Source organism: Mus pahari, chromosome 7 (genome assembly GCF_900095145.1).
Source record: "Mus pahari chromosome 7, PAHARI_EIJ_v1.1, whole genome shotgun sequence".
Classification (NCBI taxonomy): domain Eukaryota; kingdom Metazoa; phylum Chordata; class Mammalia; order Rodentia; family Muridae; genus Mus; species Mus pahari.
The window spans coordinates 81291395-81309109 of NC_034596.1; the positions used below are offsets into that span (position 1 = coordinate 81291395).

General features: G+C 48.3%; 1 protein-coding gene across 1 annotated transcript in view; it reads left to right on the forward strand.

Annotated features, from left to right (window-relative positions):
* Ift43 (intraflagellar transport 43) overlaps positions 1-17715 on the forward strand; it is a 78066-nt gene that overhangs the window by 53255 nt on the left and 7096 nt on the right. The window contains exons 4-5 of the mRNA XM_021202437.1: positions 2170-2202; positions 3427-3473. Coding sequence (XP_021058096.1) covers positions 2170-2202; positions 3427-3473 — 80 coding nt within the window. The remainder of the gene's footprint in view (positions 1-2169; positions 2203-3426; positions 3474-17715) is intronic.

The window sequence follows — 17715 nt, forward strand, 5'->3', positions numbered from 1 at the left end:
CACCTGCAGTACCCTGTGTATGTCTTTGGAAAGTACTGACAACTGTTATGTGTGTGGTACCATGCTACCTAAGATGCCCTTGGGGATCAGACGGATATAGTGGATCTGTGAGGCAGTACTTCATATTGGATCTCCGAAGGCATACCTATGTGCCTATTTGTCTTTCAATAGAGAAAGACACCATAGGCTGGAATGTACTTCCCACCCAGGCCACCTTTGACTCACACACTGATACCCACACAACTATAGGACTCATCCTACTGTCCCTTGGCTCCTCTAAGGAAACCAACGGCACTGACTCAGTGACTCAGAACTATTCCTGGCCTTGTAGGAGGGGTCTTGGGGTGGCAGAGTTTAGGCTTCTACCCCAGAGGTTGTGTTGCTGCCAAGCTTTTTGTTACTGCACTAATCCAGAAAGATGAGCGTTTGTTAAAAGAACCATCAGAAGTGGTCCAAACCAAGTTCACCTACACTCTAGAATAGTGGTCCTAAGTGTTCCTGACACTGTGGTCCTTTAATATAGTTCCTCACATTGGGGTGACCCCCAACCATAAATAGAAACCCATTTCATTGCTACTTCAGTTCCCAATCACATAAAATATTAATAATAATGTCATATAATGGCAGCAATAATAATACCACAAATAACAACAACCTGGGTTCCCCATCCCTACATCGGCTGATCCAGAAATGTCTCTGCACCAGGCCCAGAGGGCTGCATGTCTAACAGGCTTCCTGGTGGATCTCATGTCACTGACCTGTGAGGACTGCTGCCCCTGGTAAAGGTGTGGGTGCCACACAGGTCCAGGTTCTCGTGGAGTGTCTTAGACTGACTTCTCACGCAGGACCACTCACGTGTCTCCAGTCCCTCGTGCTGATGAGATAGAAGACTGCTTGCCAAGCAGCAGGGCCAGTACACACCCATTGCTCCTGTGGACTTACCTAGGCTGCAACAGCCCCAAATGTGAGGAGGGCCTTTGTCATTGAAAACAGCGTGCTAACCTGTCGGTTGTTAAAGGTGGTACTGTCTACATCCATTTCAGCTTCTGCGTGCTCTGCCCACACTCAAAGTCAACAGTTTAATTCTAGTCATACTGAGTTAAGGCTTTAAGAAGGCCTTTCAGGGCACTGGGAACATGTCCCAGTCGGTAACCAGCTGTATAATCGTGAGGGCCTGAGTTCTGAGTCCCAGCATCCATATGAACAGAACACATGATATGTGGATGGGCAGTGATGGCGCACATCTTTGATCCAGGCACTTGGGAGGCAGAGGCAGGTGGATTTCTGAGTTTGAGTCCAACCTGGTCCTGGCCCAGGACAGCCAGGGCTAAACAAGAGAAACCCTGTCTTAAAAAACCAAAAATCAAAACAAAAACATGTTATGGGCATGTATGCTTGTCACCCTGGCATGGGGCAAGGGTCCAGAGATTGCTGGCCAGCCAGTCTAGCCAACCAGTGAGTACCAGGTTCAATGAGAGAAATCCTGTTTCAAAGATAAGGTGGCAGGATGTGGTGGTATGGGCCTTTAAACCCAGCATTTGGGAGGCAGATGCAAGGCGAATGGATTCCTGTGAGTTTTAGGCCAGCCTGATCTACATAGAGAGTTACAGGCCAACTCTGTGTTAAAGAGGTGGTGGTGAAGGATGATCCAGGGATACACCTGATCCAGCTGCTGCCTCTTCTGAATACATGCACACCTGAGTGTGTACCTCTCCCCCATCACAGAGATAAACAGACACATACACACACAGAGATGCATGCATACACACAGAGAGATGCATGCATACAGAGACACATACACAGAGGGACACACAGACACATATGCCCACATACACACACACACACACACACACACACACACACAGGCACCACACACAGATACACATACACACAGACATACACGCAGATACACAAACACAGAGAGAGACTCAGAGACACATACACACACAGAGATACGGAGAGACACAGGTACACACACAGAGAGACACACACACACAGAGATGCACACATATGCATGCTAAGGCACACACATGTGTGCAGACACACATACCCTTACAGTGGCGACAAAGAAAGCATTTGGGATGTGTCCACGTGAGCCTCTCCCCAAACAATGCTTTTGTGTGAGAGACTCATAAGTTGTCTTAAATGTTGCCTCTTTTTTTTTTCCAGATTGGGAAAGAAAGCTTCTGAAGAGATGGAAGAGTAAGTCCCCATGTTGTCTCCTGTAGTAAGCCTTGCCAGCAGCGCGGCCTGGCTGTCACTGTCTCTCCAGCCTGTGTTGAGCACTGGGAAGGCGGACAGAGGCCTAGAGAGACGGCTTAGAGAGCCGTTACAGAACTCTTGGGTTGGGTTTCCAGCACCCACCTAACAGCTCCTCACGGTCATCCCCAACTCCAGTTCTAGAGGCTCAAACCGACCTCCGTGGAAACCAGGCACACACAGTGCACATACACACGCATGCAGACACAAGACTCATGCTCATAAATAAAAATCATAATTAAGTCTTCAATGAGAAAGTCAGATGGTCTGGAATCTGGCCGTGGCCCGGGATCTGTGTGATAAATTAAGAGCTTGCTTCATGCTGCCTCCTCCCCTGGAGGTCAGAACCTGGCACTGGTGCCCATATCACAGTCTTGCCTTTTCACATGTCCAGGAACCAGGTTAGCCCAAACTTCCCGCTGTAATAACACAGGTGCACAGAGGGAATGATGCTGCCCTTTTCCTAAGACTTACGGTTGAAAAATGACTGAAATTAAGGGAAGAGGCTGTAGAAAAGATCTAGTGGCAGGTGTTCTCACACCTCCTGAGGCGGGGAGCATCCATGCCAGCCTGGGTGCTGCCCTTGGGAGTGCTGTGTTCCACAGCCAGTGCAGTCGTGCGCAGCAGACCCGTTTGCCTGAAAAGGTTTAACCACGATTATTGAAGGAGAATGTATATGTATTAATTGTTGTCTTAGGGTTTCTATTGCCGTGATGAAACACCATGATCAAAAGCAAGGGGAAAGGGCTTATATGGCTTACACTCCCACATCAAGGAAAGAAGTCAGGACAGGAACTCAAACAGGGCCGGAACCTGGAGACAGGAGCTGATGCAGAGACCATGGAGGGATGCTGCACACTGGCTTGCTCCTCGTGGCTTGCTCAGCCTGCTTTCTTACAGAATCCAGGACCACCAGCCCAGGGATGGCATCACCCACAATGAGCTGGGCCCTCCCCCATCAATCACTACTTAAGAAAGTGCCCCACAGCTGGATCTCATGGAGGCATCTTCTCAAATGAGGCCCCCTCCTCCCAGCCAACTCTAGCTTGTGTCCAGTTGACGTAAAAGTAGTCAGGACACTTTATTTACTAACTCTATTTATTTATTGACTCTGGGTTGTCGTTTGAAACTCATTTTCTTCTCTCCTGTTCTGTTTCTCACTGACAGTCGCCGCCTCCGACAGCAGAGCCAGATGGGGTCAGACGAAGGAGAAGGTGAGTGGCCTTAGAGAAAGTCGGTGTGGGCAGGAGCCCTGGGAGCCCCCAGACAGCAACTCACACCTCTGCCTCTCCACTGCGGCCACCTAAGCTCCCCTAACGTTCAGTTTCCTCATCTTGGGAGGCCTCCATGCTCACTATGGATGTCTCTGCAGTGACCGTACCCAGCATACCTCTGTGCAGGAAGCCAGGGTGGCCATTGGCTCATGTCACAGCTCCCCTCTCTCGAGGTCCAGGTCTTGCACTGCTCGCTGGCCAGTGTGTGAGTACAGCCAGCCAAGCATCCCTCCGTTATCCTAGCATTTACATCGGGAGAGTGTGTGGCACCGCCCACTCTCCGGGAGCACTGCCCCTAAGTCTTTTTAGTCTGTGAAGAGGGAGAGGATTCAGTCTGTAAAACCTGGCAGTCCTGAGATTGGGGTGGGGTCAGAAAGAAGGCTCAGGAAAATGTTCTGGGATAGCGATTCAGATGCAGGTCCCGGGCCATGCTCAGGTCAGGACCCGGAAGGGAAGGAAAAGACACTTAATTTAAACAAGCTGCCTGAATGGATGCATGACAGGCTGAAGCTTGACATTTTAGCTGTGCTGCTGCTGCAGTCCCCTAAGGTCTGGAGAAGATGGTAGCCTCAGCTTAGAACTAGGAGATCGTAATGGTGTCTGGCCAGTCTGGAACGGTGGGAGGAGTTTATGGAAAGGCACGAGCTGCAAGTCATTTCTCGAGAAACTTCTGTCTCCAGTCGCTTGTATATGTGTTTATAATACCAGGAAACTTGGGTTTACGTAAGAAAACGTTAAATCCAGGAAACACGATTTCTAGAGCTTTGGGGCAGAAACTTCCAAACGGAAACAACAAGCAGTGTGGCCCTCGATCCACTAGTGCTTGCCCTCTAGCCTGTCTCCAGGCTGTTAGCCACCCTGCCTGGACCCACCTTCCCACGCCCTTCAAAGGGATTCTGGAGCTCTACTTTCTTTACGTTTTTTTTTTTTCCCATGGAAAATGCTACATTTCAAGGAGAAACTATAAAATGTCGTAGTCCAACCTTTGCAAATGCTACATTTGCTGCGTGTGAATGTGTGGGACCAGAGACTGTACAGGTTGTCATCGGTTGTCCACAGCTTTAGGGTCACACTGCTGTAGCTTACTTCGAGGGGCTCTACAGGCTATCTTGAACAAGCCTGCCCTTAAACACATTAAGAAATTGAGAGATTACTACATAGTGTCGCAGGACTTGGAGAGACACCCGAAAGCCAGCTCTTGCCCCTCAGTTGTCCACCAATGTCCCCATCATTTACTGCTAAACCTCCACCTTGTACTGGCCACCAAACAGGTGCTTCATATTTTTGTTTGCTAGTGATCTATCTATCTATCTATTTATTTGGAGACACAATTTCCATTGTGTAGCTCAGGCTGGCCTTGAACTTCTGTTCCTCTGGCTTTATCTTCTTACATGCTGGGATAATAGGCATATATATGCTTATAGTTTACATAGTGTATCATGTAATTCTCAAGAACAATCAATATTCTATGGCCAGGACTCTGTGTGTATGTGTGTATCTTTGTGTGTGTGCGTTAGTTTTTAAAAGAAGTGAACCTGGAATGCATCAGTTTGCCTTGGCTGGCCAGTGAGCTCAGGGGACAGCCTGCTTGCCCTGCCCTGCATTGCTGGAGTTTTGGGCCCACACCTCCCTGCTTAACTTTTTATCTGGGCTCCCAGGATCATCACTCCTGTTGTTATGCTTGTGTTAGGGGCCCTTTCCTGACACCCATAGCCCCATGCATGCCAAAGGTTTTTCAATCAACTGTATTGAGTCTGTTTAAGTACAGAAAGCCTTAACTGTGTAAAGTAGACAGCCTGAGTCTGGCTGGCAGTTATGTCCAGTAGACGTCTGTTACAGTGAACATTCAGAATCCTCATCATCGCCTCAGCTCATCCCCACTCTGCCTCTGGCCTCAACAACTATTGGTGCTTTTTTTTTTTTTTTTCATGATAAAGGAATTTCATTTTCTAGAATAAATGAAAGCATATGTACACACATTTTATCCCAGTTTACATAAATAGAAGCATAAACATGCCTGGCCTTTTTTTAAAATCTCATTTTGATTCCTACTTCGGTGCAGGTTGTTGCATGTATTATTGGTATCTTCATTTTTATTGAGGAATGATATTCCATTATATGGATATACCACAGTCTATTAACCTGCTGATGTGTCCAGCCTGGTCTCTCCAGGGCTGAGTGGGATGGTGAGTGTCGCTGCCCAAAACAAACACACCGGGACCAGGAGTCTGTCAAAGCAGGAACTCGTTTTACTGTATCAGTCTTTTGTTTATATAGGGTTGAGAAAGGAGGTAGGGATTTTTGGTGAGGTGAGATGATGTAGGGGGCGGGGAAGGGTGACAGAGGGTATGGGGTATGGGGGACAGGACCAAGGAAGTTATTCTACATCAGCCGTAGCTAGGCAAAGGCAGGCTTAAGTGGGTGTGTTGAGTCACTCCATTACTGGTGAGCAAGACAGTTCTCTAAGCCCGAGCAAAGGCTCAGGCTTCCTCGCTGGGCCTCAGCATCTGGCCACATAAGGCCCGACACTGATGGTCACTTGAATTACTCATTATTCCTGGTTTGAAGATAAGCAGGCTTAAGTCAGAAGAGTAACCTTTCCCAAGGTCACATAACCAGTTTAAAAAAATGGTGGCAGCAGGATTTTGAGGCTGACCTTTGACCTCAGAGCTCTGATTTTCAGCCTTTGTGATGAATGTCTCGGGTATGCTGGCATCTTCATAGACTGCTTACAGTGTTTGATGAGTGCTTGTTAAGTGTCACCAAGGAAGGAGAGACGAAAAAGACCCATTTTCGGATAATACCTCTAATATTTTCCCCTTCATAAGCCTGGTATGTGAAACTTGTAGTTTTGAGAGTACCCCCCACCTCCCCAAGCTCTGCTGGAGAGATGCCTCCTCTCCCACATAAATCTGTTTTTCCATTCAGTTCTGCTTGCCTCCTTAATGGAAAATCAGTTCCTACGTCACACTTCACACTCGGCTTAGTCCATTCCATTGAATGCGAATGTTTAGAATCCATTATGCACTAAGAATCATATGTTGCATAGAACTAGTTTCTAGAATTATCTTTGCCCAGAGAATTACTTGGTTGACTAGTGAAGGCTGCTCCTGTGAGCTTGGAGTATCCAGTGGGGCCCCAGGAACAATTCCTGTGAATCATTAGTGGCCATAGAGTCAACAGTGACCTTAAACAGCTTTTTGAACACCTCTAAGGAGACCCACTGGCTCCCTTGATAAAACCACATCCAGGTACTTAGGGGAGCAAGGGATGTTATCACCTGGGAAGGGCTGATCACACCCGGCAGAGATGGGTCACAGGTGGGCATCCCAAAGGGACAAGAACAGAGCCCAGATCAAGTCTCCCTCATTTTGTCTAGTCTCCTACCACCAGCCTTGGGGGTTAGGTTTATGGAGGGAAGTCTATAGGTTTCTATCCAGTGCCTGCCAGGGCACCAGGTTCTAGAGCTGGTGGTACCTAAGGTAGTGCCAGCCTGTAGGAGTGTCTGATCCAGGAAGAAGACACTGTTGCTCCTTTCCTGCCTGTCGGTTGTGGGGCATGTTCAGGAGCCTTGTCTCACTAGCTACAGTGTCAGGGTCGTCACAGAAAGAGAGCATGGTGCCTGGTGGCGGGGAGTGGGGGGTGGGGGGGGCATGATTCTCTCCTCCAGTGCTTTCCCCTTCCAGGAAGTAGGACATACAAACACAGGAGAAAGGGATTTTGATGATTCCAGAATAGAAACAGAGTGAGTGACATTTATAAAGGGCTTGGGCATCTGCCGCTGAGCCAAAAGATGTGACCTGGGACTGTTTGCAAGACCGTGGCTGGGCTGTGAGCGCAGATGGATACAGAAACCAGACAGAGAATCCAGGCACAGGAAACAGACAGAGGAGGGGTGACAGAGAGCATTGGAGCCTGGGATGAGCGCTGAGAATACGGCTTGAAAGATTTCAAATTATACTCCAAAAGAAGACAGGCAGACCAAGGATGTATCTCTAATTGTAAAATGCCCATAGCTCCTGTAAGGCTCAGTCCCCAGCACGAGAAAATTAAACATGAAATTAAGAATGACACTTTGAGGCGTGTGGCACCACTTTGTGGTGCTTGTGCCGAGGGCCACATGTGTTCTAAGCAGCCTGTCTGTCACTGAGCGAGGCTCCTAGCCCCCAAGAAAGAATTTTAAGACATTGTGTAAGTAGAACATCTGCAAGTTGGGTTAGGTCTTTGGGAAGTGATTTGCAAATCCTTCACAAGACACGGGATGGCTCTAACCTAAAGGAACTCAGACCCTTGTTGGGAAGCAAAACTGAAGATGAAAAAAATATGACGGGCATTGAGCACCTGTGGCAGACTGAGGGGTGGCATGGCGGGGCGGGGCTACATATTAGTGACTGTGTACTTAGACGTGTGTGGGCTAAAGCACTTGAGGAAGTAGGAAGAACTTGGACCGGGTCATGAAGGGTGAACAGGACTCCGTTAGCTGGAATCGAAGAAAGGACCTGGTATAAGGCGAGACTGCAAGTGGAGAATGGTTGGCGTCACCAGTCAGGACCCTGGCTTGCAGAGCTAAGCCCTGACGCTTGTCCATTCCAACTACAGACTGCCGTTAGTGACGTTCTGCAGATTTGCGGTCAGCTCTCTAAGCTGCTGGTTCCAGCCTGAAGCACTTCACTATCTCTACACACAGTGTTTGGGCAAGTGGGAGGCTGTGATTATAGAAAACAGCGGGAGGGTCGCGGCAGCCAGAGCCCTGCGTGACCTTTGTGGACAGGGGAAAGTCTCTGTTTAGATGAGCATTCTTCAATGGCAGAGCCATGCACTCTTTTAATGTACATTGTAAGCTAGCATACAGTGGAATGGGTTTCATTTGGGATTTTTACACGTGTTATATACTTTGCCCTCTTTTATGCCCGCTCCCTGTGACTCCCTGGTGACCTTCTTCCCATCAAATAGCGTTCCCGTCAGCTTTCTTGTCATATGTGTTCTGTTAGACTCTTCCCCCCTCTTCCCTTAAGGTCTCCCCTTCCCCTTTTATATCACACACAAACAGGTACACACAGTAGCTGCACATTTAAGTCTAGAGTCTACATAGAAGAGAACATATACAGTAGTTCACTATGTTTCTGTTGTGTGATGCCCTTCAGTTGTTCCCTTTCCTCTGAAGGTCACCATTCACCTTCCTTTCTGGGTGACTAAAATTCCACTGTGTGGACCACATTTTTTCTTCCATCTGCTTGTGGACATCTAGGCCAGTTCCATTTCTTACTGATGGTGAGTAGCGCTGAAGAAGGCATGGGTCTCCATGGTGTATCAACTTATGTCCTTCCAGTGTATTCCTGGGAGTGGTCCTGCTGAGTCATGGTAGCTCTGTTTGTAATTTTTGAGGAACCAGAAGAACTCCCATAGTGGCTTCTCCCTAGTGGCTCCTCCCATTTCGCTTCCCGCCAGGAGTGCTGATGTCCTCTCACCACAGCCTTGGCGTTGGTTGTTACTGGTGTCCTCTCACCACAGCCTTGGCGTTGGTTGTTACTGGTTTTCTTGATGATGCTTATTCTGACTAGGGTGAGAGGGACTCTCAACACAGTTCAGATGTCTAAGAATGTTGAACACTTTCTCAAATATTTATTTGTATTTCTTCTTTTTGAGAACTTCCTGTCCAGTTCATTAACCCCTTTATCATTTAGAGGTATTTGGTTTTAATGTTTGAAGTTCTCTATGTGTGTCACATTCGAATTCCTCATCTGAGACATAGTTGCCAAAGATTTTCTTCTTCCATTCTGTGGGCTCACATTTTTTTCTCTAGTGGTTAATTTGCTATGCTGGAAAAATTTTAATTTCCTATTGTATCACATTTTTTGATTTGTAGATCATTTATTTTTTTTAAAAAAAATAAAGATTATTTATTTATTTTTATGTACATGATGCTCTATCTGCATGTACACCTGCATGCCAGAAGAGGGCATCAGATCACATCATAGATGGTTGTGAGCCACCATGTGGTTGCTGGGAATTGAACTCAGGACCTCTAAAAGAGCAGTCAGTGCTCTTAAGCACTGAGCCATCACCGATCATCCATTCTTAAAATCAAGTTTTTGACTTGTTGTAAAGCCATTAGCTCTCTGTCTCTGGAAGGCTACCTGGCGATTGAAAAGGAAAAGTATTGAGCTCAATTTCTGAGAGCAATGCAGGAAAAGCCACTCACTGAATCATTGACTTGGCAACCACTTGTACAACACTCTGCTGAGTGATGCGTACGGCCGGGCTCCAGGGTATAACAATGAAAAAGATACTCACCATCTTTGCCTTCAAGGCATCTCAGTCTAGCAAGGGGGCAGGAACACAAGACATTATCACGCAACTGAATTAGTAGGAACACACTACGACTCAGTCCCTTGGAGGAAGAGTGTAAGCACTGTTAGGAGAATGGAGACCTAACTTGAATTGGGTGACAGAATGGAAGGGCAGTCTGCAGAAGTGACTCCAAGCCTCGGCTGATGGTAGAGCAGAAGTTAGTTGCCAGGGAAGGGCAGTGGGGTTAGGAAATAAGAGAAGGGGAGGACCGGTAGAAAGATGTATCCCCTCTTAACCGCTTCTAGCCCTGCTTCGTCTGTCAGCCCTAAAGCCCACCCAGCCGTAGAAGGTAAGACCGTGAGGCTGTAAAGAACACTGAGAGGTGGTATAGGGATGGAGAAAAGGAAGTCTTTAACTTCAGGAAAGAGTGTTCAGGGACGCTGGGGAGAAACCTCAATTGACAAAGGGCTCTCCATGCAAGCATGGACTTGGGTTTTATCAGCACTCACGTGAAAACCCTGGGTACAGCGGTGTGTGCCTACAACCCTGACACTGGGGAAGTAGAGACAGGAGGATCCCCGGGGTGCTTGCCACCCAGCGGTGTCACCAAACTGGAAGCTTCAGTTTCAGTGAGAGACCCTGTCTCGGGTGCTAAGCAATGAGGAAAGCACCCCGTGTCTCCAGCCTCAATGAGTAAACACACACGTGGAAGTGCAAGCACACACGTGGAAGTACATGCGCATATGCAAGGAATATTCAGGCTAACATCTCTGGATATACATCTGAACATGGACTCTACTTTCAAGTCATTTATGTCAAACCAAAATGCAAGTTAGAAAACCATCCATGAGCCTCCCTAACCTAACCTTTAAGGATGGGAAGTCCCTGAAAAACAGGAGCCACTGTGTTAGAGCATCGCTCTCCGGCATCCTGCAGACCGTGCCTGGCACTGTGACTCCCTCTCGTAGCAGCCCCAGGTTGTAGGTGCACCTCAGCCCTGCTGGGGAGAGCTGTCTCTTTCACATCCTGAGGTCCAGTTTTGACAGAAGTGAAATGCCTTAGACCTAGGAATAATAAATCCTTCTGGCCAACCAAAAAGTGTTTAATTCCTAAAGGACAAGCTGAGTCGAGCCACTTCTAGCCAGGGGCGACTAGGGACTTAATTCTTCAAGTGTAGCAATCTGGATGATCTGAGAGCTCTGAGTTTAAGGGTAATTGCTCAATTTTCTATCCATGTCAACAGGGAAAATAGGTAAAAGTGGCTGAACACAGCTACGCAATGAGGCTGGAAGGGGATGTGGGTGAGTGCTGTCAGCGGAATTGGAAATGCGCTATCTCTAGAGGGCTATCTCTGAGCCGACCCCTGACTCTTGCTCCCCCCGTCATCTTCTCTGGGCTTCTCAGCCTCTCTTTTGGGTGCTGTCTCATTCTTGTTTAACCCTTCCACCACATCCTGCATCCCTTTTGCAAACAGCAGAGTCACTTGGAGCCTGAAGAGCTTAAACGAAGAAAAGGAAAAAGTGGAAAGACGTCTTTAAGAACAGATAAGACAGCCAGACAGTGGTGGCGCACGCCTTTAATCCCAGCACTCGGGAGGCAGAGGCAGGCGGGTTCGAGGCCAGCCTGGTCTACAGAGTGAGTTCCAGGACAGCCAGGGCTATACAGAGAAACCCTGTCTTGAAAAACCAAAGAAAGAAAGAAAGAAAGAAAGAAAGAAAGAAAGAAAGAAAGAAGAAAGAAAGAAAGAAAGAAAGAAAGAAAGAGATAAGATGGAGCCTACACCTCGCTTCCATGCTCAGTGAGAATAGTTTTCGTGTGTCGCCTGCCTTGCTGAAGCTTCATGCAGCTTGTGGCATTTCCTAGGTGCCTCCTAAGCCTGCTTGCTTTTGCTTTGTGTTCATAATTTTAGTTAAACAATAATAATTACCACTGGTTAGTAGTCCATTCGGTCACTGTTCCCACCTTCCCTGCCTCAGCAGGTAACAGTAGGTGACTGCAGCCAGCATAGAGGTTGTGAGTCAAGAACGGGCTGCCCTCCCTTTGCTATGTGCCTTACTTTGTTCACAGGATATTGGGTAAGAATGTTGAAACAAAAACCAATCCTACAGGAAAAGAACATTGATAATAAAGCTCATATCCACCATGGTGCTAAGTGCCTCACTGTGGAGGCAACCGTGTGCACTCACCGAGGTGCACTTCAGCCTCTCACAGAGGAGGAAGTGAAAGCTTTGCAGTATGTAACTCACCTAGATGTGACCTAGTAAATAAGCTGGCACCAGCAAATTAGCAACCAGCTTCTCCAGAGGAAGAAAGCCAGTTAGGAAGGACAGTGCTTGCCAGGTTCTGTGGTGCCACGTTGGGACAGTACTGGCAGAGCTGGGACAGTTGGGTATACCCTCCTAGCGGATTCTGTCCCACTGTGTAGGCGCCTAGCTGCACTGATGGCGGATGGCGAAGGCTCAGCTAAAGCAGTACGTGGGAAGTGCTGGGTCCTGGGTACTTGGTAGCCTTGTTTCCAATGTTACTTATGATGGTGTATGACCTCACTGATATTTATGTTTGACAGCCTGGTTTTAATCAGCGTACTGATATATATTGGTTTTCTACTTGACAAACTAGATCCAGAATCACCCTAGAGGCAGGTCTCAGGCATGGCTGTGAGACTCTCTAGATGAGAGAAATTGTGGCAGGAAGACCCACCCACCCTCCCTGCTGGACTGCATAAAAAGGAGAAAGCTAGAGGAACAGCAGCAGCCATTTCTCTCTGCCTTCCTAACTGTGGAGGTAAAGTGAGCAGCAGCTCAGGCTCCTGCTGAGCAGCCAGGGCTCCGGCTGGCTCAGCTTCCTTGCCACCATCAGACTGTGAGCCAAGATAAATCCTTTCCCAAGTTGCTTCTTGTTGCGTGCCTTGCCATAGCAACAGGGAAAGTAGCTGTACTGTCATCTTTCCCTTACTATAATGAAATATCTGACATAATGAACTTAGGAAGAGAAAAGCTTTGTTAGGGACATCCAGTCTAAGATGAGCCCCATAGCTTTGGGCCCCTGGAGGGAGTTCTGCATAGCAATGGCAAGAAGCACACAGTAGACTCCTGCTGCTGCAACTAGCAAAGCCCAGACAGACAGACAGACAGCTCTGTGTCTGAGCAGTATCCTGAAGTTTCAGGACACACCAGATGTATTCCTCACTTCTGAGTCACCATGACCACAGTATAAGCTGGAATTTATTTTGGCTCACAGTTTTGGAGGGTCTCAGTCCATCATGGAGGAGAGACATGATGAGGCAGTTAAGGTCACAGTGGTAGAAATGTGTGCAAGTGTGGTGGTAGCTTTTTATATCATGGTGCACCAATGATGATTTAATTTACAAAGACCGGTCACCAATGCCCTACTTCTTCCAGATGAGCAGTACTTCCTAAAGGTCCCATAGATTCATAACACTGCCAGCTGGAGAACGGTGTTCATAGCTGGGGACCTGTGGGGACACTTTCCATTCAAACCGTAACAGATTCACCAGAGTTGCTGTCATCACATCTCCCTCTGAACAAAACACAGTCAACAGCCACTTTCTCTTGGGTTGCGGTCCTTGTTCACATGAACAGGTTCCTGGCATATCCCCACCTGAAGGGGCAGAATGAGAGTGAAAGCTTTGTACCATGTATGCATGCATGGTTTTGATGAAGCAGGCTGTGTGACCTTCCTCCAGGAGCACAGGGAGAGCATTGTCAACAGTGTGTCTGTTGCCCATGGGCTAACTGAGGGACGGGATTCATAGCAGGTCACCCAACATTCAGCTGATGAGTGAGGGTATGTGTTCTCAGCTCCTGGTTTATTCCTCATGAGGACAGAAGGTAGCCTCTAAGTAGGATGGAATTCCCTCCGAAGTTGTTCTCTAAGGCTGTCCAGATGTGACTGAGTGGGAGTTCCGCTCTCAGAGCCAGATGCAGTCCCTCTTCCACAGTTGTGAAGGGAGTGGGCAGCTGTGGCACAAAAGTAGAAGAGCCCTTCTGTGTAGCCAGCTCCTCACAGGGACAGCAGCCGCTACACAGAGGCTCTAAGCTCCTTGCGTGTATGTGACCAGGAGAAAGAGGCTCACTGTCCTAGGACCTTTTTCAAATGATGGGAATTGTGTAAAGAAAAAGCCCAGTATTCTCTACAGTGAAGAGAACCCTGGATCCAGAGCTACACCCAAAGCCCAGAAGGCTATGGTCTTGAATGGCGGTGACTGCACATACACCCTCATTAGATGGTTGGTTGCTCCTGTGACAACATGACTGCCTGGTGTTGCCTAGGAGAAATGGAAAGGGTGAGGGTGTCTGTGTGTCTAAGGTTAGACATGGGACATCACCTCACCCTTGCTTGGATAGTTTCTCCCCTTCAGACACAAATAGACATTTGTAAGAACAAAAAAGTCCTAAGCCAGCCAAACCTCCAGGTGGCCAAAATCTGGGGAGGAAATAAAACGGGGTCCCCCTCCCACCAACCCTTGCACGAGGTGAATTTAGCCAAGTGGTGGATCTTTCTTCCTAGTGTTAGCTTCCCCAGCTTTCTGAAACTTCACTGCCAGTCACTGGCCATGGGGACAATACACACTCGCTGGAGGACAGTTTGATTCCTGAGTCCATAAGTGTGGTTGACGGACTAGGTTTACCTAAAAGACCCTTTAAGAGAAAGCTCTTGAAGGATGATTACAGATTTGAGACACCATCATTTAAAAGTGCCCGAGGCAAACTCTTTTGAAAATTGCAGCAGCTGAGGGGACAGAGAGAGAACCACACAGCCCTTGATTGTTGCGCTGTTCCCTCCGGACCCGTGCTCCCCTCCCCCTCCGTTTCTCATCTGATAAGAGAGAGCAGCACTAAGACTCCTCATCTATCTTATGAAAATCCGATTCGGAATGGCTGTGATCAAAACCAGCTGGCTGTCACCAGCAGTGGCCTCGCGTGGAGGGAGCCGCTCAGAGGCGTTCCCTATGTGGGGTGTCACGGGTGGCATCGATCAAAGGAGCATTTTTTTTTTAATAAATATATATAAGGAAAAACACAAAAACCTAAGGATTTGGAATGAAAGCAGTGCAGTTTGTCTTGTTTTTTCCCCGGGAACATGAAGAGGATGAAATAGAATCCGATATGCCCGGTTTCTAACACACTTCTGCGATGGCGTTCTCACCACACTGATACTGTGCCCCTCATCCCGGGCCTCACCGAGGAGCCCCTCAGCCTCCATTCCTTCCAGCCACACATTCTTTCATTATCTTTAAAGTTCTTCCTCCCTCCTTATCCTCAACACAGGCCTGCAGATAAAAGCTGGAGAAAGCCGCCAGGCAGCTCTGGGGACCCTGCTCCTTATTTCTTCAGCTGCCAGTCAGTCACCAGTGGATGACAGTCCCAAGAAGCCACCCCAAAATGTACCACTTAGGTCTTCTCAGAATTGAGTCCCGTAAAGCCCTGGCTCTTTGTGGCTGAGAATCCTCTTGGGCTAACTTGTTTCCCATGAGCGCTGCCCTGGAATCGACCCCAGAGCTCAGCCCTGGTTGCTGGTCATCCTCTCTGCCCATCACTGATTCCTTTAGAGCTCTGGGTAGGCTTGGGGGTGTGGTTACAGAAGGGGGTGAAGGAATTGTGTGCGGGTGTCTGAGAGCTCCTGCAGAAACGTGGTGACACCCCTTTGTGGGTAACAGAGTGGGATCAGGCTGCTTCTGGGCACCACGCGATGCCACACTCATCTGAAGGCTTTCAGCAAACCCCTTCTCTGCTGCTGGTCTCCCAAGAGCCACAGGCCATGGCAGGAGCCAGGCACTTGCCAGAGTGTCCTTTTTGACCTTCCTGTTCTCAAAGTCTGCTCCGCCTCCCCAGCAGCACAGGAGAGTTTTGGTATAGCTGGAACACATGGCAGGTCGCTGTGTGGGCAAAGCATCTGCTCTCTCTCGGGCCTCCTCAGGAAGCCACCCGAGCAGGGCTATGTCCCCAGCCACCCTCTTGCCTGCAGTCGGTCCTGGTCCTGGGGTTTGTAGTGTGACTCTGTGGCCTCTGCCACCATTTCTGCATTCTTCGCTTCATCTACCCCTAATGAGGACAGCCTGGGCCCTGTGTTAAGGAGTAGGAATCACAAGGGACAAGCCTTCAGACAGCAGGCCTGCTGGGGACCTGGGGACCTCATCCCCTGATAGGGGCAATACAGGGGAGCACTCAGGACCCCTCTGAGACCTCTCTCCCTTGTTCCTCGGGTGTTTGAAGCCTGTTGCCTACTGCTTTCTCCCTTTTCTTTTCCCTTTTAAAAAATTCTCCATTTTTTCACTTAGAAAAAAAAATTATTTATACGATTGAGATCCACTAATTAAAGCCATTTTCTGGTATTTGGTTACTGGAGCGTTTGATGTCTCTCTGACAAGACCATGAAATGCACGGGGTGTCCACAGGGACAGAATTTGCTGAACACGGCTCTTTGTAAATGAGGGGACACAGTGTCGCAGCAGCTCATGAATATGAAACGCCCACGATGCCACCTCAGTGGACTTGGGAACACAGATGAATCCTGTCATGTGCTAAATGAGACCAATTTCTTTCACTTAACTTCATCTTCAATCAGACCTTCTTCCGTTTGCCTGCTTAAAATTCCCCATACGTGATGCAGATGGTAACAGCATTCAGTAAAACAAAGTTTTCAGCTACCGAGAAAAGGCGCAGCGATCCCTGTCTTCAGGTCACCATGTCCTAAGAACATGGCCACCGACACAGTCGCCCAGATTTCTTTTCTGTGGATCGGCTGCTGAGCTTGTTGAACTCTGAATGCTGGGCATGAGCCCTAACAGCCCATGATGTCCCTGCAGCCAGGTCACAAAGTGGAAAAGAAGTTTGCCAAGAGGTGTGTGTTCCATGCAGTTAGCAGATGAAGCGATGGGGACAGATGTTGTCATAAACACCGTAAGGGATCTGGGGAAGTGGGGATGTCAAGGCGAGAACGTGCTAAAATATTGAAGAGATGCTACTATGTCCTATAGAAGCCTAAGGAGGCATGCAGAAATCCCCAGCCAAGAAACCCAGCAGGGCCAGGATAAAACCTAGTGTAGAACATTTGCCGTGAGTGTACCAGGCCCATGCTTGGTCCCCAGAACTAACAGAAAAATCAGCTCAGTAAGAAGCAGAACCCAAGAAGAAGACATCGCCTCCTGGCCAGAACCCAGAGGCCACACACAGGGGGCCTGCTTTGTTTCCTGTCTGGGAAAAGCCTATGAGGTATTTGAGCTGTACTCAGGGGAGCAGAGTCCACCTTAAAATTTGCTTTCTGCTGGTGACATGGCTAGGACCTGTAATCCCAACACTTTGAGAACTGAAGCAGAGAAAGTCCTGTGAATTTGAGGCCAGTTTGAGCTAGAGGGAGACCCTGTCACAAAAAGGCCAAAGCTTAGGATGGGTGATCATAGTCTGTCCTAGTGCAAACTGGTAGGAGCAGAAACTTTCACCTGGGGTGTTGGGGACATTTGGAGCGGCCTCACCTGAAGCAGCAGTTGAGGTCTTCACTGTCAGGCTGAGAGAGTAGGAGAGTGCGAAGTGTCTGTGATGATGCTGTCCATGGTAAAGATGTTCCAGGGTAAAAGGTGACTTCTCACCTGGTGAAACCAGTTGTAGTTGGTGTACTTGTGGTACGTACATTTATGAATTATTTTTATGTTTATCTGTTTATCTATGCACTTTTGTGGTTGGGCTTAGACCCAGGCCTTTGCACATGCTCGGCAGGGCCTCTACCTACCAAGCTCTGTATCTGCAGCCCCACACTTAGTTTCAGTGATAGTAGCTGATTGTGTGGATCTAGGGGGTAGCAGCATTCTAGGTTTTGGTATCTTTGTGTGTGTGTGTGTGTGTGTGTGTGTGTGTGTGTGTGTGTGTGTGTG